Here is a 26,585-nt window from a genome sequence, read left to right on the forward strand (position 1 = left end):
TTTTGGTCCACTCATCAGTTGACAGACACTTCTATTGCTTCTGTATCTTGGCTATTGTGAATAATGCTTAAGTGAGCTTGGAAGTGCACATATCTCTTTGAGATGATTTTGTTTCCTTTGAATGTAGACCCAGAAGTGGGCTTGCTGGATCACATGCTAATTGTTTTAGTTTCTTGAGGAATCTCCATACTGTTCTCCATGTTACCTGTACCAATTTACATTCCCTCCAACAGTGGACAAGAAGAGTTCTTTTTTCTCTACATCCTCACCAGCACCTGTTATCTCTTGTCTTCTTCATAGTAGCCATCCTAAGAGGTATTACATGTTTTCTGCTATTGAATTATGTGAATTCCTTATACATCTTGGATATTTACTTCTTAGCCAATATGTGGTTTGCCACTATTTCCCTCTAGTCCTTACGTTGCCTTTTCATTCTGCTGATGGTTTCTTTTACAGTGTAGAAGCTTTCTAGTTTAATGTAATTCTACTTGTTGAGTTTTGCTTTTGTTTCTTTTGTTTTTGGTATCAAATCTAAAAAATTCATGCCAAGACCAAAGTCAAGAAGCCTACACCTGTGTTTTCTTCTAGGAATTTTATGGTTCTAAGTTTTACATTCAAATCCTTAATCCATTTTGAGTTGATTTTTGTTAATGGTGTAAAAGAGCAGACCAGTTTCATTCTTTTGTATGTGATTATCCAGTTTTCCCAGAACAATTTATTGAAGAGCCTGTCCTTTTCCCACTTTATATTCTTAGCTTCTTTGTCAAAATTAATTGGCCATATATTCATGGATTTATGTCTGGGCTCTCACTTCTCTTCCATTGATCTATGTGTCTGTTTTTATATCAACACCATACTATTTTGATTACTGTAGTTTTATAATATAGTGTGAAAGCAAGAAGTGTGTTGCCCCCAGCTCTTACTTCTCAATGTTGCTTTGGATGTTCAGGGTCTTTTTAGTTTGATAAACATGTTACAATTGTTTTTTTCTGTTTTTGTGAAAAATGCCATTGGAATTTTGATAGGGATTGCATTGACTGTAGATCAGTTCGGAAGGCATGAACGTGGGATAGTTTTCCATTAGTTTGTGTCTTCTTCAGTTTCTTTTATTAGTATCCTATAGTTTTCAGTGTATAGATCTTTCACTTCCTTAATTTTATTCCTAAGTATTTTATTATTTTTGATGGTATTATGTATGGAATTATTTTATTTTTTTCCCAGTATATTGTTATTGTGTAGAAATGCAATTTACTGTTATCTGTTGGTTTTGGATTCTGAAACTTTACTGAATTCCTTTATTATAATAGCAATAGGATCGATGATAGTGTGTACCTACTCTTGTTCCTGATGTACAAGATTTTATGTTTTTGATGTCATAATATTCATCTTTTTATGTTGTATATCCATAAATAAATTATTTTAGATTAACTGTTTTTAATATTTTTGTCCTTTAACCTTAATACTGCAGTTAAGTAGTTAACACAGCACTATATTCATAGCAGAGAATTCCGAATCTGACTATATACTTACCATGACCAGTGTGTATTTTCATGTCTTGATTTTAGTAGTTAGCATCCTTCATTTTGGCTTGAGAAACTCCTTTCAGCCTTTTCTCATAAGGCAGTATTTTTATTGGTGATAAACTCAGACACAAACTTCCGTTTGTGAAAGTCTCTGTCTCACCTTCATTTCTGATGGACAACTTAAATCTGCTTATTGTGTTAAGGGACTCCCTTGTATGAGAGAATTCTTTTCTTTTTTTGCTTTTAGAATTCGTTTTGGATCCAGGTAGTTTTATTATAATGTGTCTTGGAGAAAATTGTGGAGTTTTTTATTTATTTTGAGAGAGAGAGAGAGAGAGTACATGTGTGAGCAAGAGAGGGGCAGAGGGAGAGAGAGACAGAGAAAGAGAGAGAACCCCAAGCAGGCTCCACACTCAGTGTAAAGACCAATGTAGGGCTCCATCCCACAATGGTAGGATCACAACCTGAGCCAAAATCAAGGGTTGGCCACTTAACTGACTGAGCCACCCAGGAACCCCTTGGTGAAAATGGTTTTTGATTGAAATTATGGGGTGACATATCGCCTTCATGAACTTGGATGCCCACATCTCTACCTAGATTCTAGATGTCCTCAGCCATTGTTTCTTTAAATAAGCTTTTTGCCTCTTCCTCCCTCGCTTTCCCTTCTGGGATGCCAGTGATGCACAGATTATTTTTATTAATGGTGGTGCATAAGTTTTGTAAACTTTCTCCATTTCTTTTCTTGCTCCTCGGAGTAGATAATTTCAAATGATCTACCTTCAAGCTCGCTGATTCTTCTGCTTGGCCCTGTCTGCTGAAGGTCTCTGTTAAATTCTTCCCTTAAATCATTGTAGTCTTCAGCTCCAAAAGTTTAGTTCTTTTTATGTTTTTTTGACTCTTTATTAAACTTTTCACTTTCTTCTTGTGTTGTTTTCCTGACATCGTTAAATTGTTTATCTGTATTCTCTCTAGCTCTGTGAGCATCTTTAGAAAATATATTTTGAATTCTTTGTCAGAGAGTGCCTGGATCTTCATTTGGTGAGGGGGGAGGGCAGTTACTGAAGGTTTAATGTATTTTTTGGTGGAGTCATGCTTTCCTGATTCTTTGTGATTCTTGTAGCCTTGCATAGGTGTGTGCTCGTTTGAAGAAGCAGTCACTGCTTCCACACTTTATGGACTGACTTTGGTAAGGGACGATTTCCATCTATGGGTATAAACAAGGGTACCCTGAATCTCTTGGTGTGGGTGCAAAGTGTGGGGGTATGTGGCACCGTTGAGTGTGTCAGGGCATAATGTCTCCTTGTCTCAGGCAAATCAAGTCTAAAGCATTGACAATTGTGTGATCCTTGGCAAGTGCTAAGGGAAGGGCGGGAGTGGGGGAGCTGCAGAGGCTGGAGGGCACCTCCACCTCAGTGGCACCTCCAGGTCCAACGTCTAGGGATTAGGGCGGGCAGCAGTGGTGACCAGAGACAGTAGTGTGCACTCCTTTAGCCTGCGGGGCCAGCTGGAGGTGCCTGTGTAGTGTTAGGAGTCAACTACAGACACAAACTTAATGTTGGGAGCCAACTGTGAATGCTGTGGCAGTTGGGGGGCCCTGGCCATCAGTGTGTACTACTGTGGCCATTGGCTCTCTATAGGTACGTGACACTGGAGGCATTGTGATGGGGATTGAGCTGGGTGAGCAGGTGCACAGCTAAATGGGCTAGCTGCAGGTGAGCCAGCAGTACAGGCCAGTGACGGGAGATAAGGCTGGATTCAGCCCTTGTGTCCACAGGGGCCCTGGCTGTCATCTGACATTCCTGTGGCTGCAGGGATCCCCGCGGGCATGTATATGGCAATGGAGAGCAGTGATTGGAGTCAGGTTGGGGGCTTCAGGTGCTTAGCAGGGCCTGGAAGCTAGCTGCAGGTGAGCCTAGCAATACAGGCAAGTGATTAGTGATAGAGCTGAATCTGGACCCCCACCCGAATCTGTGGGGGCTTTGGCTCTCAATATGTACTTCCATGACTACAGGGTCTTGCCACAGGCCCACACAGAGTAGTGGAGGCCAGTGATGGGAATAGGCTGGCAGTGTGCAAGTGCACAGCTGGAGGGGCTAGCCCTAAGCAAATGACACATTGATGGGAGTCGATCACAGAGATCTAAGCTGATGTCTTACACTTAAGCAGCCACAGAGGCCTGGACTGGCTACCGGTGAGGAGTCTGGGCTTCAGTGGGTCCGGGGGAGGCAGGAATGGAGAAGGACTCCAGTGGTTTGCAAGTGCAAATACCTTGGTACCTGGTAACATCTGCCGGGGTTCCGGGGTGCCTGTTTTGACCACTGTTTTTATTTTTAGATTTTTTATTTTAATTCCACTATGGTTAACATGCAGTGTTGTATTAGTTTCAAGTGTACAGTATAGTGATTCAGCAAATCTATTCATTACCCAGTGTTCATCATGATACTGTACTCTTAAGCCCCATCACCTCTCACCCATCCATTCCCCCACCTGCCTCACATCTGATACACATCTCTTTCTTGTCTGCGGTTAAGAGTCTGGTTTTTTTTCCTTTTTTCGGTTCGCCTTTTTTTTCCTTTGATTGTTTGGGCCTTAAATTCCACATGAGCAAGATCATATGGTATTTGTTTTTCTCTGACTTATTTTGCTTAGCATTATACTCTCTAGTTCCATCCATATTGTTGCAAACGGTAAGATTGTATTCTCTTTTTGTGTGTGTGACTAATATTTTATTGTGTATACACACACACACACACACATACATACCACATCCTCTTTATCTATTCATCTATTGATTGATATGGCTGCTTCCATATCTTGGCTATTGTAACTGATGTAGCTACAGTAAACATCAGGGTGCACATAGCCCTATGAATTAGTGTTTTTGTATTCTTTGTAGTGCGGTTACTAGATCATAGAGTACTATTTTTTTATAAAGTTTACTTATTTATTTTGAGAAGGAGCATGTGCGAGACTAGGGAAGGGACAGAGAAAGAATCCCAAGCGGCTCCCACGCTGTCAGCACAGAGCCCGGTGTGGGCTTGATCCCAGGAATCTTGAGATCATGATCTGAGCAGAAATCAAAAGTAAGATGCTTAACTGAGTGCATCACCAACGTGCCCAGAGTAGTTCTATTTTTAATTTTTTGAGGAAACTCCATACTGTTTTTCCACAGTGACTGCACCTTCCCACCAACAGTGCACGAGGGTTTTTTCCTCCATATCCTCACCAGCACTTGTTGTTTCTTGTGTTGTTGATTTTAGCCATTCTGACAGATGTACACAAAAATAAACTCAATATGGATTAAGGACCTAATGTGAGATCGGGAATCATAAATAAAATCCTAGAAGAGATCACAGGCAGTAATTTCTCTGACATCAGCCATAGCAGTATTTTTCTAGACATGTCTCCTGAGGCAAGGGAAACAAAAGCAAAAATAAACTATTGGGACTATATAAAAATAAAAAGCTTCTGCACAGCAAAGGAAACAACCAACAAAACTAAAAGGCAAACTATCGAATGGGAGAAAGTACTTGCAAATGGCCAATCTGATAAAGGGTTAGTATCCAAAATATATAAAGAACTTAGGCAATTTAACACCCAAAAAACAAATATGCTTTTGGTTTTCTCAGGGACAAAAGCTGCTAGGGTCCTCTACAGAGCAGGTCACGGACACTGTGGTTGCTCCCACTGCGTGGTCGGTATTGACCCCTGCTCTTCTTCCTTGTTCCTAGCCTGCTCTGCCTCTCAGATTTTCCTGTCTCTGGATGGGGTGAATCCCAGGCAGATCCTTCCTGTGGTGCTTCAAATCCCTGGGGGAGTTGGTTGTTCCCCTCCTTCCCCGCAAGGGGAACTCTTTGCGGCTGAGAAGTTCCTTCCCAGCACTGAGTGAGCAGAGTTGGCCTAGGGGATGGGATGATGCAGGCAAAATAAAGCTGTTCTTCCTTCTGGTTTGTGGTTATTCTCGGGTTTTTTGTCCCACTGTTGCTGAAATTTATTAGATGGACTCCTGAGCTCTCCTAGAGCTGTTTTGAGAGAACATATGTTAACACTAGTTAGAGCTTACATTTATTTATTTATTTTTTAAGTTTATTTATTTTGAGAGAGACAGAGACAGCACAAGTGGCGGGAGGAGGAAGGAGAGAGGGGAGAGAGAGGATCCCAAGCAAGTTCTGCACTGCCAGCACAATGGGCTTGAACCCACAAAACTGTGAGATCATGACCTGAGCCGAAACCAAGAGTCTGACGCTTAACCCAGTGAGCCACCCAGGTGTCCCTAGAGCTTACATTTATTTAGCATTTGTTAAATGCAAAGCATTGTCCTAAGTGCTTTATATGCATTAACTCATGTAGTACAACAGCCTTGTGAGGCAATCCAGTGTGAACTCGCAAGCTACAACCTTGTGAGGTAGGCAAGGATTCTCCTCCTCTTTCACAGGAGCAGACTGCAGCTCAGAGCATTAAGTAACTTCACCAGTGTAGCTATGAGAGCCGAGTTTAGAACCCAGGCAGTCTAGCTCGAGAATTCACAGTGGATTGCAAACAAATACAGGAAAGATCACCGACCTGGATGTCAAGAAATGTGGATCTGGATTTGCGTCCCGTCTCTTCAGGGGGTGAATCCTGGCAGAAATACCTTTTCCTCTTTGGAACTCTGTTCCCTCATATGTGAAAGGAGGGGGTTTGTTTCTGGATAATTCCTGTGGCTCTTGCAATAACACTTTAGAAATCCTCAGATGGGAAGAGGCAAGCAAGTCTGCTGCTTCTGCTTCATCAATGATGAAGGACAGTCAGACTTTAGTAGCTAGGTTATCCCACAGCCTCTGGGACCATACCCAGAAATGCTCAGCTGCTGCCATTTAATACGTCATCAGGTCACTTTGCATCTGTAAGGAGCAGAGCCCTGTACTCCAGTGCACATTGCCATTTGAAAGCTACTTATAAGGAGATATCACATGACCCCACTGCATTTAGGGGTTGAACCTTGTAAGGAAAATACCATCTAAAATAAAAACAGTTGAAATATACGTATGTATATCATGTCCTGTTAAAAAAAAAAAAAAAAGATTAGCTATCCTGAAGTGCATGTATTTTCTTAGAACTCCTCACTCACTTTGTCATCCAGCTTGCTCTATTAAAGGTCTGTGGGCACAGGGGCGCCTGGGTGGCTCGGTCGATTGAGCATCCTACTTGGGTCCAGGTCATGATTTCATCATTCCCAAGTTCTAGCCCCACGTGGGGCCCTGTGCTGACAGCTCAGAGCCAGGAGCCTGTCTTCAGATTCAGTCTCCCCCTGTCTCTGCCCCTACCCGACTCATTTTCTTTCTGTCTCTCTCTCTCTCTCTCTTTCTCTTTCTCAAAAATAAACATTAAAAAAATTTTTTTTAAAGGCCTGTGGCACAAATTTGTAGCCAGGTACTTGAGGTAGGTATTTTTTGTCAATGTTTCACAAAATAGGGAAACACAGGTATCTTGCTGATGTTACTCATCTAAATATTCTGAGCCTTTTCTTGTTTTGAAATGAATGCAGATTCAACTACAGTGATATTCTAAAAGAAATAACTTGAAGGCTTTGTACTGTTGCACCCCTTTTTCTTTTGGATACTTGTCATACTTTATGACTTGAATGTATTATGTTAAACGAAATAAGTCAGAGAAAGATAAATAAATGATTTCACACATGTGGAATTTAAGAAACAAAACAGAAGAACATAGGAGAAGCAAAGGAAAAATAAGTTAAAAACAAGGAGATGAACCATAAGAGACTCTTTAATACAGAGCAAGCTGAGAATTGCCCGATGGGAGGAGGGTGGGTGGGGGGATGGACTAGATGGGTGATGGGCACTAAGGAGGGCACTGGTTGGGATGAGCACTGGGTGTCATATGTAAGTGATAAATCACTAAATTCTATTCCTGAAGCCATTATTACACTGTATGTTAACTAACTTGGATTTAAATAAAATTTAAAAAAATGAAAAACAAAATAAAATAAATGAGGAAGAATGGAAATAAGAACAACATCCTTTCTGTTTACTTTGATACATTTAAAGGGTCTAAAGTTAGCCTGAGTCCTATTTCAGATAAGAAATTTGGACTGTCTAGCTCCTTCATGTACATAGTTCTAAAAATTTCATATTTCCCCAAAGCATACTAAATATATGATATGGTATTCAAACTTTATTTTAGAAGGAGAAAAACAAGTGGGTCTTAGGTTCAATTATTGAACATAGAAGTAAAACGTTCATCTATAATGGTGCCATGATTTCTGTTAGAGAATTCTCCATGCACAAATTGTCATCAGGAGGATGTTTTTCCTGTTGGCTGTTTCTGTGATCTGCCATGGACCATGCACACTGGCTGGAGGCTTCATTTGTTCTGTGAACACGGTAGATCACCTAGACTTACTGTGAAATCTTGCACAAGTCTTTCTAAGAACCTTTTCTATTTCTACCTATATCACTGAGTTTCCCCAAATTCTTTTGAAATAAAATGAGATCTTAGCAAAGCACTGTGAGCTTCTTTGGAGGAAAAGCAAGAAAAGATTTTTGCAGCTTTTGAAGCTACTTCCACTGAGTTTGTTCTTTCCTTCCTCTTCTCCGAGCAACTTGTATAGAAAAATGCAACTTAAAAAAAGACCAAAAAAAAAAAAAAAAAACCCAAAACAAAACCAGGCTACAATCAAAAGCAAACATTATGCCTTTTCGTTTAATACACAGATGTGCTTACAGTCTTTGATGTGTTACCCATTCTGAATTTGTTGGAAGAACATGACTCCTCTTCCAAGTGCATGCCACCCTTCCTTAACACAGCATGCTTCATCCCTATGAACGAGGGAGGTCTCTTTCTGAACCCACATCTGCTCCTCGTCTTCACATGAGCAGCACTTTTTCCTGCACACGACAACATGTAACCCCTCCCGTTTGTTGCATCTTGTCACTGTCAGGCCTTGATTGCCTTTCACCCATTCTAGATCTTTCACCTGCAATCATGCATGATCCTTTTAATCAGAATCCCTTGTTTCAATTCTGATTCATCTTAATCTTTCATTGGCTCCTATAAAGCCTTACCCTCCACTTTGGGTTCATAGCCGCTTTGTCCCTTCTTCTCCTCCCCAGCCTTACAGTTGGGTCCGTGTCTGGTCTGTAACATGAGCTGCTCACTCCCAGGGGATTTTACAGTCTTTGTCTTCTCTTCAAGAACTATCATTTGTCCCCGTAGCCGTCCCCTATAATATACTTCATCCTATAATGCAGCGGGTATTTTTCTCCTTTCACTGTGCTTTTGAAAAATGTATGTTCTATTTTCCTGGATGAAATGTGATCATTCTCACAATTTGACTCAATCTATGGTAGTAATCTCTGCTGTTATCCACAGTTATCCTTTTCACAGACAAATACACCTTCTGTCCCATAAACCTGTAATAAAGTATATGGCCTACATTTATTCTCTTTTCCTCTTATTTTCTGTTTTCTCTATGTGCTTGTTGCATCTGCAGACTTAGTTCCATGGATCTGTTGATGTTATCTGCCTTCTCTTTTCCCCTTCTCTGCTCCCTCTTCTTGGTATTCAAGTCCTGGATTCTCCTGTGCTTTAGAAGAACCTAGTGCCCTTCAAGCTTTCCTGTGCTCTGGAAGAAGAACCTAAATTACGTAGCCACTCTCCCCATCATCATCATGATCATTATCATTGGCTGGAATACTGTTTCTCAGGCCTTGCTTTCACCACATTGCTCCACAACCTAGGATCTGGCTGGCTCCAGGGGCTGGGGACTCTCAGGCTGGTGCTCTGTGATCGGACCCACCATACCTGACCCAGTGCCTTCACATGAGTCCTCCCGCTCCACAAGTAAAGTCTGGGTCCTCCCTGATACTGTTTAACTTCCACCTCTGCATAAGTTATCTTGACTTCTGGCCTCTGAACTCCTGTCTTTCCTGTGATGTGTATGTCAGCTCTGTACACCTGACAGGTATATTTCCAAAAATCTCTAAACATCTAAAGTTTTTCTTAACTCATTTTGCACCCAAATTTGACCTCAACTGCTGACTCTCATGAAATTAAATATAGTCATTTCTTTCTTCACTTAATGTGAATACTCAATTTCTACTCTGTAAAGTATGCATATGCTTGCTTATGGGGTCTCTACCAGACCCTCCTAAAGATGTTGTATTAATATAGAATAAATAACTATCAATTTTAACTATCTGAAAAATTCAGAATCTCTAAATGTATCTCTTCCTAAAAGATTCAGATGAGAAATTGTGGACCTGTAGCTATTTGAGATTAAAATCAAATCAGATCAGCAGGTGGTTTTATTACCTACATGCCTGGGTCCTGTGGTAGAAAAGAAAAAGCAAAAACATAAGAAAGGTTTTCGTATTTTTAAGGTGCATGCATTGAAACTGCCTTGCTTTGTTGTTTAACTGGAAGACAAGCCACGTGAAGCAAGATTGTAACTTCCTGGAGGGCAGTGGCCCATGAATTCTTTGCATTCCTATTAGAGTATTGCTAATGATGAGGTGATTTCAGAGGACAGACTACTTCCAGTTCATTTAGGAGAAGACTGAAGTTCACCTTTGTAGAGCTCAGTTGTCATTGACAGCAGACCCAAAATTCCTGTCACATTGCAGGGCAGATGACAAATAGAATGGCACTCCTTGTAAACACCGCGTAAGACTGGGGAAAGAGCTGTTCCTGCTTGGGTCACCTTCCGATGGCTCCTAAGGAGAAGGGTCCAGCCAAGGCCACCTACAGCCTGAGGCCAATCAAGTTTGGGCAGGGAGTAGATAACTTATGCCACCTTAAATACTGTTGAGATTTAGTTAGTTTCAATATTTTTGGAGTCAATATTTTAAAAAACTTCTTGCACTCCCTCTGTTGTTTCTCCAAAAGTACACATTTATTTCTTGGTTTTAGATAATGGAAATTTTCATGTCGTAACAGAGTGACTGACTCCTTTCACTGTTACGTGAAGGAACTTCGTCCTGCAATGGCATTTATGAATTCCACAATGCCATCTACAAGTCACCAAGTAGATGACCTGACACTTGTAGTTGCTGGTGGGCTAATAGAAAACTGGCCATTTAAATTACGTGTGCACAAAGACAAAATGTTACTTTAACCGTTGTTTACTGTTATAAGCAGTGTTTCTTGCCTCAAAGAAGAATAGCATCTAATAAGAGCAGATCACTGTGTAAACATTCAGTACTGACAGTGTAGGGTAAATTAAAGACATAAAAAAGACCCTTGATGCATTTTATTAGCCAAGCAATATATCTCCCTTGGAAGGATTCCCCTCCTGTATCACCTGCTTCACTTTCCCTCTCACAGCACTGGCTCTGTGAACCTTTATCCCAATCACTGATGTGTTCTGGTCGTGCTTAATTCATGAGCTGAATTCTAGCTCAAGGTGCCTTTGTGCAGCTCACTCAAGACTTTAGTGCCTGCGTGCAGGGAAATGCCAAGCCAGGATTACAGTTACTTCTCTAATTCAAACAAAACTGCCTACTCTGGGTTTTATATTTACAAAATTGCTATACCTGAAGGTTAGTATTAGTTTTCCATAGCAGATGATTTCTCTTTCTGTCTCACCTTCTTTACTGTTATTAGGTTATCTTCCTTCAGAAGAAGAAATACGGCATGCTATCTATGTTTTCTATTTTCCTTTCAGGAAAATGGTACAAAATACCATTCCATTAAATTTAAGACTCCAAAGAAAAATACATGCAATTATCAACTAAATATGTTCAAGAGATCCCTTCGATGGTTTATGGGATAGTAACCATTAAACAAACAGATAAGACCTTTCCATATTTTATTTTCTTTTAAATTACACCCTCAATGGCAAAAGTAGATTATTGGTAAAGGAAATGATTCCTATATTATCTCACCTTTCAGTAGGAAGGACTAAGAGAATAGTGGTGTTCTATATTTAGTATGTTGCCTTTTGTCTCACAATCTTAAAATATGTTCAGTATTGAAGATTTTAGGAGACTCTTTTTATTTTTTTTAATCCTTTTTTGCTAAGAATAGCATAATTATTAACCACAAAGAAAATCTTATCAGTTATCTTTTTTCAGTTCTACAAGTTAAGGAATTTAGATATTGGATTAAATATGAGATTTGGGGAGGCCCATATTAATCGTTTCTAGAGAAGAATTAGAGAGTTTGGCTCTTATTTTAGCATGTAAAATTGTGACCATCACAACAACTAACCCAGAAATGGGATGTTCTTTGTCATTTTTCTTTGAGAATACATCTTTTCACAAGTTAGTATATAACAGCATAATGGATAATATTTCTGCACCAAATGGCTTGGGGTACAATACTTTGATGCAGAAAGAGCAATTAATATCTTCTTTGAGGGTGTTTGGGTATGTAGGTGAAATTACACTAATGGCCCTAAAGTGAAAAAGGATTTCCTTGTGGGCAAACTTGGAGATGAAGTGGTATGAGTGGGTAATATGGTACAGGATTAGGGCTAGGATTTGAAGAGCAAAGATGCTCGTTGTGACCAGGACAGCATAGCATTCTAATGTTAAAATATTTAGTTATGGAAAAGAGTGCATTTGAATGCATAATCATTTGATTCGTATCCTGGAAATAGATAGTGTGCCCACAAATAATTTTCCATCCCCTTTATCATCTGTCTGCTTTAATTAGATACTTGGCTGGGCAAACATATTATAATTTAGGTGAAGTATCACTTCTTGTATACTTTAATGTAAGGATTAAGTGAGACCAAAGGCGAGATAAGAATTTTCATTAAAATGTGTCATATCAAATTTCACTTTGAAAAATTAAAATCTGGAATGTATACTCAGTAGAGGTAATGGAATTTATTTACCAGTGATAAGAAGGAACACTGCCTTCCTTCTGGATAATACAACATTTTCAACAACTGCCAGGCTGTGATAATTCTCTGATGACTTGAGAAAAATCCAGTGTTACCTTGTGAGATAAATTATCTAATATTATTCTATCTTATACATAAACCTCATGATTGAAGCATACGTTTGAAGACTTTGCCGTAAGGACATTCTGTAGTCGTTTCTTCTGGTACCTGCCTCAGTTGAAGTCTTTGAGATATCAGGGGAGTGGACATTGCATTTTAAGGTGCTAACTATATTACTGAAGAGTATAGGCAAACAATAAAACTGGAGGGAAAATGCCCTCTGAATTCATTTTAAAGAGTATTATCCTATAGTGAATGACTATTCTGTGTTCAGCCCTGGACTGGAGCAGATAAAAAACTCTGAGAGTCTTAAGAAAAGCTTTGCCTTTGTTTTCCTTTAATTGAGGCTGGAGCCCAAGCAGGAGGTGAAATAACTTAGACTGGAGCTTTTATTTGACAATTCGGGTGAAGATAACTCAGAGCAGGTGGCAAAGCTGGGCAAGTACTGTGCACCGCCACTCTTTCCTCTAGTTTATGCCCTCTCCTCTTTCAGATGCTGTCTTCCTGCTTTTCCATCCCCCTTTCTCCAGTCAGATTAGGAAGAGATGTGATCTACTCAAGATAGGAAAATGGGCAATTTTGTGTGATGGTGTAAGACACAGATTTGGAATTACATAAACACGAATTTTTAAAAAGTTTTTAATGTTTATTTTTGAAAGAGAGAGAAAGTGAGCAGGGGAGGGACAGAGAGAGAGGGAGTCACAGAATTCAAAGCAGGCTCCAGGCTCTGAGCTAGCTGTCAGCACAGAGCCTGAAGCAGGGCTCGAACTCACGAACTGTGAGGTCATGACCTGAGCTGAAGTCAGATGCTTAATGGACTGAGCCACCCAGGCGGCCCCATAAACAAAAAATTGAATCTTAGCTCTACTAAGAAGAAACATTGCTTCTTCCCTCTAAGCCTTGGCTTCCTCATCTCTCTTATGGGAACAATGAGAACATTACTTCAAGGAGGCAGTATGAGAATATGAGCACCTCTAAAGCATCGCGTACAATACCTACCGTAAGCGACAGGGCATAGGGGAAGAATCTTCAATCAGTCCTTACAAGTTATAATTGTTCTTTTGTCTAAGCAGAAAAGAATGAGGTCTTGTTTTTCACTGTGTTGGCAATATTGAGCCAACTTCTTTCTAGACCTTCTCCTTTAATCTTTCTTTATAAGATTGCTGAGTACAAAGGATCTAGAACCTAATTTCATGGAGTTCACTCCCTTCTCCTGAATCAATTCAGACATACTCTGCCCTGTTCCTTGTAGTTAGGGTTTCCAGGGTTTCCAATCCCAACTGGCACAGGTTTCCCAACGTGTGTCAGCACCCAAGACCTCTAACGGGGACCGCTGACTAAGTGGGAGTCACAGCAGTTCCCATATGTGGGTCATATATCAACAAGTGTTTATTGATCATCTACTATGTGATCTACTGTGTGAGGTTTAGGGAAACCCCCCCCCTCATCTCTCAGGGGGTTGACAGGAAAGGATTTATAGGATGGAATGTTCAGACAGAACGTAGACATGAACCTTACTTCCCAGACATTGGGAAAGAGGAGTTGTAAGTAAATAAACCTCACGTCTTAGGGACTAAGATCCGGACAGACTTTATATGTTTAACCTGTATAATGTGTAGTGGCAATCTGCATTGGTCATGATTGGTTACAGATACTGCAGAAATACGAATTAACTAAAAAATAAGGAAACATTTCTAAATTTAAAAGAAGTTTGATTAATAACACAGCACTCCTCATTGACATTCACACAAGATACTTCACGGGCTTTTGAAAAACCCTACATTCTTAAATACCTCTGTCTTTTATAAAACTCATATAAGAGTTGAGAATAACAAAGAGACATTGAAAAGCAGATATTGAGTGGTTGCTAGGCTCATTAACTAGCTAAATGATTATCCCATCTCAGAAACCTCCCAGGTCTTGATTCTAATTTGTGTCTCAACAAAATTACAAATTACAACCTTACAACCTATCATAACCTTTTAAAATTCACTCATGAGGTAAAACCCAGCAATGTTAAATCTGTGAATGCCAGGGGTCTACTGTAATACGAGACATTCATGTGCATAGCTTACCCTTATGGGTAATTATCACAGAGAACAGTAACAATTATGTATCTCATTAAACAAGTGCCTAATTAATGTTGTAAATTTCATTTGATTAGAACACAGCCTTTATAGTTGTTGCTCATGTAGCACGTCAGCATTCTCGGAGTTATTAAAAATTAAGGGAAAGGGAAAATCGACTTTTGGTTCAACAGTTTTACTAATAATTTACAGTTTCAGAGAGGTATTACTAGATAGAAATGTAAAAATACTTTATGCCTTAAGGAATCCATATTTGGTGAATTATATATGGTAGCCATTTCTTCATGTGTTACTCTGTTGGTGTAGTGAAATCATCTCTATGGAATTGGACTCAGTCCCTAGAACAAAGTAAGCAATTGGATATTTTAGCTGTGAAACTCTGCTATCAATGGCAATTTGTGATGAAGTATTTATTGAGCATTTACTAGGTTCTTGTATCATGCCAGATTCCAAATTGTGTCAATGACTTATTCTACTTTACCTCCCTACACATGTTTCTCTAAAATAGAATAATTATGATAAAATGGAAGGTATAGTGTTTTTTTAATATTCAACTGTATTGAGCTATAATTTATATAATACTGTGCTCCATTTTAAGTATACAGTTTGATAAGCTTTGCCAAATGTATACATTTATGTAAGCACTACCCCAACCAAGAACATTTCTGTGACTCAAATAATTTGTCATACACACCTTCCACCTCCGTGCTCCCAACACCTCCTGCCTCAGGCACCATTACTGTGATTTCTATTACAGTATGTTAGTTATGCTTAAAACAAAACAAAAAAAAAAAAAAGAACTTCACATAAAGAGATTAATTAACAGTGTGCTCTTTTTGTGTCCAGTTTCTTCTGCTCAGCATAATGCTCTTGAGATGCATGTTGTTGCATGTATAAGTTTCCTTTCATGGCTGTGTAGTATCCGTTTTATGAATATACCATGATTCGTGTATTCATTCAACTTTTGAGGGCTATTTTCATTTCAGGCTTTGGGATTTGTGAATAAAAATCTTGTTTCCTTTTTTTTGGTAATGTTTTTGGTTTCAGTACCAAGATAATGCTAATCTCATAAAAGGAGTTACAAAGTGGTTTTGTTTTTTGTTTTTTGATTCCTCCCCCCCACACACACACACACACCCGCATTTGGTTTTTGTAGAAAGAATTTAAGATACCTTTAATTGATTGATAAAATTTACTACTGATTCCATCTGGGCCTCGGAGTTTCTCTGTGGAAAGGATTTTAATTGTGTCTTTCAAGACATTTATCCATTTCATCTAGGTTTTTGAAATTGTCATCAAATTGTTTGTAACACATCTTATTCTCTTACTTTATATGAGATCAGTTGTAACATCCCCTTTTTCATTTTGATATTGGTTTGTATTTTCTTTTTTTTCTTACTAGGAGTTTTCCAATTTTATTAATATTTTCAAAGAGCCAGCTTTTTGGGTTTTATTAATTTTGTTCAGTGTTTGCCCACTTTTTATTGATTTTTCACTATTATTTCTTTCAACTTCCATTGGATTTAATTTGCTCTTTTTTTCCAGCTTCTTGAAGAAGTTTAGAGCATTAATTTAAGACCTTTCTTCTTTTCTAATACAAGGATATAAAGCTATAAACTTTTCTTTAACCAGTTCTTTTTTCAAAATCCCCAAATCCCATACATACACATACGTGTGTGTGTGTGTGTGTGTGTGTGTGTGTGTATATATAGGATTCCAATACCTATACATATTTGAGACTTCTTTTATTGCCCAGAATATGGTCTGTCTTACTGAATGTTCTGTGTGCACTAAAACAAATGTATATTCCACTGTTGTTGAGTGTAGTATTTTATAAATGCTAATTAAGTTACACTGGCTGGTCATGTCATTTAAGTATTCTTTACTTGGACATATTTATCCATTACTGAAAGCAGAGTGATATTTCCAACTATATTTGTGGATGTGTCTGTTTCTCCTTTCAGTTCTGTCAATTACTCATGTGTTTTTATTGGGTATATACACATTTAAGATTGTTGGACTATGTTGGGGAGTCAGTTCGGCATCCGACTTCAGCTCAGGTCATGATCTCAACGGTTCAAGGGTTCAAGCCCCGCGTTGGGCTCTGTGCTGACAGCTAGCTCAGAGCCTGGAGCCTGTCTTTGGATTCTGTATCTCCCTCACTCTCTGACCCTCCCCTGCTCACACACACTCTCTCTCTCTCTTAAAAATAAAGCATTAAAAAATATATTTAAAAAAAAAAGATTGTTGGATTATGTTGTCTTGATAAGTAGATCCTGTTATCATTATGAAAGATTCTTCTTCTTTATCTCTGGTAATTTTCCTTATCTTGGAGTCACCTTGATATTATAGCCACTCCAGTTTAAACTTTTCTTTATTGAATCATGTTTTCATGAGATGTGTTTTTCCATTCTCTTACTTTTAACCTAAGTATGTCTTTATATTTAAAATACATTTCACAAAGCTAACATCTTGAGTTGCTACTTTACCCAGTCTGAAAATCCCTGACTTAAATTGCAATGTTTAGTCTATTCTTATTAAATATATTTATTGCCGTGGTTGGGCTTAAGTTTACCACCTTGTTATTTGCTTTTTATTTGTCCCATCAGTTCTTTGTTCCTTTCCCTGTCTTTTCCTGTCTTCTTTTAAATTAACTGAGAATTTTTAGCATTTTAAATCTCCTCTATTGAATTATTAGCTATACCTCTTTGTTTTACTTTTTTTAGTGATTTCTCTGGATTTTGGCATATGCTGTTTTGTAATTTTTTTATTTAAAAAATTTTTAATGTTTTTATTTATTTTTGAGAGAGAGACAGAGCGTGAGTGAGGTAGGGGCAGAGAAAGAGGGAGACACAGAATCCGAAGCAGGCTCCAGGCCCTGAGCCGTCAGCACAGAACTTGACACAGGGCTTCAAACCCTTGAATTGCAACAGCATGACCCGAGCCAAAGTCGGATGCCTAACTGACTGAGCTACCCAGGCACCCCAGCATATGTATTTTTAATCTGTCACTATCTACCTTAATATAATATTATACTACCTCATGTATCCTGTAAGAACTTGAACACACTCTTTACTTCAATTTCCTCCTTCCCTTCCTTAGTATCCTTACATATTTTATTTCTCCATATGTTACAAACCTGACAATATATTCTTACTATTTTTGTTTTAGACAATAATGTATCTTTTGTAAAAATTCAAGAATTCATGAAGCTTTATTTGGAATCAATTTTATTCCACTCAAAGAGCTTTCCCATGACATTATTTATGGTATGGGTCTGCTGATAACACCCTTTCTTAGCTTTTGCTTGTCTGAAAATTTCTTTATTTAATCATCATTTTAAAATATTTTCGTGGGATATGGAATTGTAGTTTGAATTGTTTGTTTTGTTTTGTTTTTTGTTGTTTTTTGTGTTACTCAATGCTTTAATATTTTAGCTTCATATCTTCTGACCTTCACTTTTTTTCTGGTGAAAAGCCAGTGATAATTCTTATCTTTATTTCTTTTTCCTCTGGCCAGATCTTAGATTTCCTTTGTCATTGTTTTCAGCAATTTCAGTTTGAAATGTATTAGAGTAGTTTTCTTTATGTTTACCTTATTGGAATTCATTGAGCTTCTTAGAACTATAGATGTGTTTTTCATCTAATTTAGAAAATTTTAACAGCTCTTCAAATATCATTTTCCTGTCTTTCTTTCTTTCTGTGATTCTAGTTACACAAATGATAGATTTCTTGATATTATTCCACAGATTACAAAGGTTATATTCTTTTTCAGCTTTTTTCCCCATTTCCTTGTATGGATAGTTTCTATCTTGAAGTGCATTAATCTTTTCTTTCACAGTGTCTATTAAGGCCGTGAGGTGACTTTTTTCAATTCAGATACTGTATTTTTTCAGTTCTAGAAATTGTTTTCAGTTCTTTTCATAGTTTTTGATTCTCATATTATGTTCATATTTTTAAATATCCTTACACATATTAATTCTTTAAGTTTTTTTTTTTTTTTTTGAGAGAGAGAAAACATGAGGGAGGGGTGGGGCAGAGAGAGAGGGAGAGAGAGAATCCCAAACAGGCTCTGCATTGTCAAGGCAGAGCTTGATGCAGCGACCCATGGCCCAATTCAGGGCCTGAACTCATGAACCTTGAGATCATAATCTGAGCTCAAATCAGAAGCTTAACCGACTGAGCTACCCAGGCACTGCTCCTTACATATATTTATGATAAATGTTTTAAAGTTATTATCTATTAATTCCATATGTGCCATGTCCATGGGGTTCATTTCTATTGACTTATTTTTTTCTGCTTTTTTTTTCATGTTCACTATGTTTTAATAGGATGTTAGACATTCTGAATGTTATATTATCAATCATTTGAATTTCGCTGTCATTCCTTAATAAGAACTGGGTTATTTTCTGGCAGTCAATTTACTTTAAGATCAACTTGATCTTCTGGAAGCTTGTCTTTAAGTTTTGTTAGGGTGGTTCTGGAATGCGCTGTGCCCTAGAGCTATGTTAGCCTTACTTTTAAAGCATGACCTTGGGTTCTCTGCTGAATGTCTCACATGTCCAGTGATGATTCTCCTTCTCTTCACTACACCGGCCCACAGATTACAGAGCCTCAGCTTGCCGGAATGCTGAACTCTGTCCCCTCAGCGCAGCAGGGCTCTTTATGGGTTTTTCTCTTCCCAGATCAGCAGAAAAATCAGTTAGTCTCCAGGACTATTAGAGGATCAGTGTGTGTGTGTGTGTGTGTGTGTGTGTGTGTGTGTGTGTGTGTGTGTTTCCATTCTCTGCGTCCCCATTCCTGTGCAGCACAGTTGTCTAGTGTCTGAAAACTGTTGTTTCATATATTTTGTCCAGTTTTCTAGTGACTTATGGCAGAAAGGCTAGTCTGGTATTAGTTCTCCAACATGACTGGAAGCAGAAGTAAAAATGTATCATTTGCCATTATAAGGAAGAAGCTTTAGAGCCAGAAAGTCTACATGACTTTAGTAAATGAGGAAAGTGCCTATGGACTGTAGCTCAATAGAAGTTATTACAAGAAAGTACATGTCAGTAGGGAAATCAAAATATATATTAGAGATTCAGAGTAGCCCAAGGCTTTCTAGGAAAATCTATAAGAATAATTGAATGATATATGCTATAATTCCATTAGTTATAATATTATAAGTTAATTCATACCTGTATATTTAGCATCAAAATAAGTAAGGTATTATGCAAGACAGTTTTCAATATATTGGTGGTTAACCTTTTTTTTAAGTCAGATATTCAGCATTTCAGGAGGTTTAGGGAGTAGCAGAAATAGAACACACGTACCCACCCAGCATTAGATTAAATTAAATCCCTTATTGTCAGAAATTGGACAGCTGTGCAATGCAGAGGAAGGGCAGCACACTGTCCACAACCCTGATCCCTGATCCCTCAGATGTGTGGGGCTTCTGTTCATAGAATTTGGTTAAATATTGTTACACAATTCATGGGCTCACAGGAGGGATAGCAGTTTGTTCGTGAAAGTTTACAGTACTGGATAGAGAAAAGGAATTCACACATATGCTTGTCATCCCTTCTGTGAAGTGAAGATGATTTATAGTGTCCAGGCACCATTTCTTCCTGTTCAGGTCTAGAAACTCTCTTCATGTTCTTCATTTTCGAATGTACCACTTCTGGCTAGTTTTATATCTCTTACTATAAGAAAAATGTAACAGTGCTGTTATAACTCATAAAGCAAGCCATGGCTCCTTGAAATCTCTTCATATTGAAAGTTACATCGTTACTATTGATGCAGCATCGTTCATTGTGCCCTCCGTGAACACTGGCTTCCAAGGACTTAAAGGTTGTTACTGTGTTTAACCGACAATGACCAGATATAAGTACACCCCTGAGTGTTCAGGAAAATGTGAATGATTATTGATTTTCTGGTCATATTAAATCCGCCAGCATAATCATAGAACAGCACATATTCCAACCACATCTTGTCTTGACCCTTGAGGCTGTGATCGCCATATTTCTAGATTGTGGCCTCTTTCATTGTTGACCACACCCTTGCTTTCTACACTCTGCACCAGCAGGAAGAACGGTACTCACCCCTTGTATAGGGAAGCTTCTAACTTCCCTGTCTCTTGTCAAATTAGATACAGCACTGAGTAGAATAACTTTTCAATTACCAGTATTGTTTAAATGTTTGTTTTATTTTTGAAAGAGAGAGTGTGTGTGCACAGAGAGAGAGGGAGACACAGAATCCGAAGCAGGCTCCAGGCTCTGGACTGTCAGCACAGAGCCCAACACAGGTCTCAAACCCACAAAGTGCGAGATCATGACCTGAGCTTTACCAACCTAGCCACCCAGACGCCCTCAATCACCAGTATTGATACAAGGGGAATAGCAACCGGGATCACCTAAAACAACAAAAAACCAAAATGCTTGGTTTAATTTTAGGAATTTCTTCCCCAAGTCTATTTTTCTTGGATCAGGACCAGCTATATAATTTGTAAGGCACAGTGCAAAGAAATGCAGAGCCTCTTATTGAAAAATCTACAACGTCAAGATGGTGATACCAGGTTCCTATGTGGGGGTTAGAGGCTTGCCCTTGCGGAGATGGGTCCTCAGCCACCTGCCAGAAGTGCCATGATGCAGGGGCCATGCACTCCTGCCCCCAGCCTTCCCTGGACCGGCACTCAGGCCCCTGCAGGATCAGAGGACAGCACAGTCACTGCCCAGGGACAGGGAGAGGCAGGCAAGGGGTATCTGGAACATTAGGGTGAGGGAGTGGTAGCCAAGAACCAAGTCAAACACAAGCAGCAGGAGAGGACACCCTTGAGGTGAGGCTACAGGTCACTGAGCCATGCTCCATTGTTTCATTAGACTACGTATAAAACATATTCACAGTAAAAGATTAACAAATCTAAGATGGCAGCCACAGAGCATTAAACCCCAAAATGGATCCTTCTGAACACAAGGCCCTGTGTGACTGGTCACACGTCCATGAAGCTGACCTTGCCTTGGACTTTTACCAGTATGTACTGTCAGTATCACATGGTCGTGTGGGAAGCACCCTAAGATCACGCAGAATACGACAGGAGGAACAAAATTGACGGGCATGATTTATAATTTGGATAACCTTAACATGGGATATCAAGAATTGATAGTTCAGAGTTTAGTAAATTCATGACTTAACTGTTGACCTCCTACTGTTGCCGAACCACAGGCCAGGGTGTGGGGGTGGAGGAGGATGGCCAGGAAGGCTCAGTCTTCACTGGGGTTGAAAGGGACAGAGATCAGATAGAATAATGATGTGTGCTGTGACAGAGATATAAACTAGAACAATAGGAAAATTGGAGTAAAGAAATTAACGTGTAGGGGGAAAAAAATGACTTCAGTCAGGCCAAGGTGGACGAGTAGTATTTCAGCTGTCAGAGGCAAAGGGACAGACCTTCCAGGCCGAAAGGACAGCATAAGGAAAGGCAGTGAACGGGAGAGTATTTTGATAGATACGCCTACATGCCGGGACTTTCAGGCATTCTTCTGTTATACTTATTAAACATCTGTTTTCCAGACACCGAGTTAGAAGTCATGGATATAGGAATATAGGATTAGGCTTCAGACAAAGCCACCTGTTCATCGCAATCCTCCACTTCCCACAATCCTCCACTGTGTGACTGGAGACACCTTACTGAACCACTCTGAGCTTCAGTTTTAGTCTTCTGTAAAATAAAAACATCAGTTTTATAGAAATTTTAGAGAGCTTATAAATGAGATAATGTTTCTAAAATACTTCAGCTAGCATCCTCCATGCAGTGAAGGAGACAAGCAAATATAAACAAATAATCGCAGTACTATATGCTTTGGGCAAGGCTTCCTGCAAGAGTTAATATTTAACCTGAGGGTGAAGCGTAAGGATGCATTTATAGGCCAAGGGGAAACAGAGAGATTCTTCCTAGGGTGAGATTTGAAAATGAGGAATCCCCTTTATGATATGGGCAGGTTTGGGGGCAGAGAGTAGCTGGCAGGAACAGATGGAGGACAAAATGTATACATCTATAGAGAACAAAAAATAACCTTTCCTTACCACCCCAGACCACTTTTAAAGCCAATTCCAAGTATCAGCTGCTTCTTTGCTAAGGCCTTCCTCCAGTAAGATGAGAATAAGTTCGCATGAGAGCTTTCGCAGCAGATCTTCTGTATGTTTTCTTCCTTCCAGAAGAAGTCTAGAGTCAGGAGAGAGACCAGCTCTCAAGAAATGTAATTGCTTATCCCCTCCCACGGAACATTTGCTTGCCGGGCACACATTTGACAGGACATGATTGGCTCTTTTAAAAATAGGCATCTTCATGGTCTTGGTTGATGTGTTTCACTATGTGCTTGGAGCTTTAAAGTGCGTGTCTTGTTCTGTCTTCTGCCTCCAGAGCGAACACTTGCCTCTGCAGACTCAGTTCAAAGACAGAGAGGTTGGCGGCCTCCAGCACTCTGTAAGTAACGGGGTCCTGCCGTGAGGGTCTGCCCAGGTGGCACTGGTGGCTACTATGCTGATTGGAGTATCATTCGATTTCCATGGAAGTTTATTGTATTCACATCTCTGCTCTCTGGGCATCTGTAGCATGGTTTTATCAAGTCCTTGAGCTTGCTGGCCCATCTTAGAAGAATCAAGTTTTAAGAAACCAATAACCAGGTGGAGGGGTCAGTACCAGAGACATCACAGAGCATCATGGGGTGGGGTTTATTTTCCGGTGTCAGCTGTGACAGCATTTCTGATTCTCAGTTCTCAGTTGGGCATACGGTCAAATACCAGTTCATTTCACTCTGTCTTTTCCCTAATTCCCCAACGCTGAGTCTTGAGGTTTCGTTTGGTTTTGTTTTGGCTGTTTGGTTTAATTCTCTGTATATTTCATGTGTACATTCCAATATCAAGTCTTGCTGAGGGACTCTGGAAATTTACAACCTTGTTCTTTCCTAGTTTAACTGACACCAATTCCAAATTTCAAAACCTGAAACTGACTGTCATCCCCATTAGTCATAGTTTTCTATTTAGGAGTTGTTGTGACTCTTATTTGGGTATTGTAAGCAACAAATGACTGGAAAGTGATAAGTTGTTGAACTTTACCCGCCATTCAATAGCTTGTGGGATAATGAATCAGAGACACAGACTATAATGAATTGAGTCCTTGCCTGTTGTTACCAAAGTGCTAGAAAGATGCAAACATCTGCTCTGCTAATGTGAGCAATATTTGAATTTTTAGAATGGACTAAATAGCAGGAGATTGGACTATGAAGATGAGAATCCTGTTGGGGAAGATGGGATTCAGCAGATGTGCCCGCTTTACAATCAGATATGCTACCAAGACCGGAGCCCTGGCAAGCATCATCAAAACAACGACCCGGAGAGAGTGTACATCAACCCGCGAGAACATTACGTGTGATTTCCCTCTTTTTTTTCCAGTGGATGCCCTAACAAATGTTTAGCCTTAGACGTGGGAGAGAAACTGAGGCCAGTGGTTCTTATTTTATTCTCTCTCATATAAAACAATCCCAGTTTATGTGTATCAGAAGTCGTGATGAATGGCGTGGAGCCAATAGCAACTTTCTTTCCTTCATTAAGAGTTTCTTAGCCACCAGCTGTGTTTGTGAACTTGACCCTAGCTTTGTGTGTTTCTGTGATGATAGTGTTTAACCCCTAACATTTGGCCTACAATGGCATGTTCATTTAAACGTAGAGCATCTGCCTGTGAGAGCAGCAGTGATTCTCCAGAAAGAAAGGCCCCAGCTGGGAGTGTTAACCTTGCTGGGTTTCGGAAGGCCAGACTATTTATCTAACTCAAGCAAGCAGAAAAAAGAATTCAAAATCCATTTCACTAATTATTTCTTTGGGATTTGGCTTTCCCTGACGTGCTTCATGCAATGACAATACGTGTGTACAAACAGGAGGCCTGAGGAATGAGGCAGAATTTGCTCTTTATCCAAAAAACAACAACAACAAGCAGTGTAGACCTTCAAGCCTATTGGTTGCTTTTAAAGTCTTGTGATAATTGTAATATATGTTCCTTCTTGATCACTGAGGTCCTGAGGGATACGTGTTTTGTGCCATGCTCTGCTTCATCCTGGTTAGCTGTGTGTTAACCAAGGCTCTTCCTTGCTCCGTTGTTGTTCCCACAGTTCTTTTCTCTCCTAGCCAGATTAGCCTATTTCCCACCTATTAAATTCTAAAAGCCTTATCTAAATGGCGGACAGCTTCGAGGGCTGTCCCTCTTGGCCGTAGTATTGTATATGACAGCTCAGCTTCACTTCTGAAATTCCTTACAAACTAATCCTATCCACCCAGGCTTCTGCTACCCTCTGCTTCTTCAGACTACTTCTCATCCATGTTTTATCTACCTCAGAAAAGCCTGCTGCAAAATCACCATGAGGTAACTCCTGCTTTTAAAAGCCAGGTAGAAATATTGAAAAAAAAAAAGGCAGTATGACCCATGTGCTACACCCCCATGTTATCCTTTATCCTTCCCTTTGCCCCAATTTCACCTGGTCAACAAGAGTGGAGAGATGCTAAAAAGCAAATAATATAGTGACTGACTTACCGGTGCAACACTCTGGTGCCTGCAAACGTCTGTCTTGAGTTTTCTCCCTTCCCTTTGCCAGTGTATCCTCACTGAGATTGAAGGTAGTAATTATAGCAGAGTGAGCAGACGAGGGGGCCCGGGCACATGCGCAAATGTCAGTCACTCTCTTCACATCTTAAGGAAAGCATTGTTTTACTGTGTGTTCTGGAAGATGAGGGGTATGCCACAGATATTAAAAACACTACCGATGTGTCATATATTAGGAAAGAATGACATAAGTACTAATAAAATAGTACACATTTCCAAGCTGAGTTTCAGGAGGACAGGAGCATATTAACATAAATTTCTAATGAGATACCAAAGATACATTGTGATTGTTGTGCTGGCTCTAGTTCTTGTTTGTATGGTGGTTTCCTTTTTTTAGTTGCTGTGCTTTTTCAGACAAATGATCCAGGTCATTCTGCCATTGTCATGCATTCTGTCCCTATTGTCTGGGTGACCAACAGTTCTGGGAGAAAAGATGCTTAAATTCTAACTCAATGCTGTAGCAATTTAAAAGGCTATAGTTATATGAAACTAAAGGATAAATTCCGACCCGCATTGCTGTATCACTTCCTACCTCAGTTAGAGTTTACTGCCCTTTGTAGCAGGCTGACATGAAAGACCATATTTGACTTCATTACCTGGAATCCCATCAGTGAATTAGTGTGGCTGAAAGTGCATGAGTCCTTGCGATTGTTTTCCAGCAGAAAGATGACTCTGGTCAGAGTTCTCCTTGAGAGGAAAGTGTTTTTATAAATACTAGATGCTATAGAGGAGGAGATGCAGTGGAGTGTACCTCCTTTAGAAAGCTTTAAAAATGTCTTCCACATTAAGGATGGCTTCTAGGGTCCTGCTGAGAAGCAGCTTGTTGAATTAGCATCACAGAGGTTTATACCAGACCTTGGAGGCAGTAAAAATGTCTCTATTTGCACTAGATTTGGAAGGGCTGGGTTTTGGGAGCCCCTTGGCCTGTCTTCAGAACCCTCCCTACCAGGGAGAGCACCCTATATAATTTTTAACATTCTTGGTGCAGTTACGGAAAAGAAATTTCAGACCCCTCTCTTGCAGCCAGCTCGTCCAGTATCCTCTTTGCTTCTCTGTCAGCTGTCATAGTTCTTAACTATTGGCCATTTCCATGGGTCAGATAAGCTGTATAATTGCTTATCCTAGTCTCCTAGTCTCCTGTCTGTTCTCTCTGAATACTGAGTGCAACAGAAAGGAGTTTGCAAAGGGTTTGATGAGCCAGCCCCCTCAACCAAAAAAATGCCATCTAAAATTAGTCTTGTTGATCTCTAAGTTTGGAGCGTAGACTACTTGATGATGGCCATTTCTTAAAGGTCAGCAAGTGTTACAATCCACAGCTGATACTAGAGACTCTTCCCATAACTGGTTTGCTGAAACACAGTGAAACAGAAATCAATCCCCAGAGCGCTTATCCACTTG

General features: G+C 39.6%; 1 protein-coding gene across 1 annotated transcript in view; it reads left to right on the forward strand.

Annotated features, from left to right (window-relative positions):
- NECTIN3 (nectin cell adhesion molecule 3) overlaps positions 1-24,986 on the forward strand; it is a 123,967-nt gene extending 98,981 nt beyond the window's left edge. Inside the window, exons 8-9 of the mRNA XM_039250342.1 lie at positions 22,956-23,018; positions 23,787-24,986. Coding sequence (XP_039106273.1) covers positions 22,956-23,018; positions 23,787-23,966 — 243 coding nt within the window. The 3' untranslated portion in view covers positions 23,967-24,986. The remainder of the gene's footprint in view (positions 1-22,955; positions 23,019-23,786) is intronic.
- Positions 24,987-26,585: the final 1,599 nt, after the last annotated feature.

The sequence above is a fragment of the Hyaena hyaena genome, unplaced genomic scaffold, assembly GCF_003009895.1.
Source record: "Hyaena hyaena isolate Hyena2069 unplaced genomic scaffold, ASM300989v1 scaffold_366, whole genome shotgun sequence".
Classification (NCBI taxonomy): domain Eukaryota; kingdom Metazoa; phylum Chordata; class Mammalia; order Carnivora; family Hyaenidae; genus Hyaena; species Hyaena hyaena.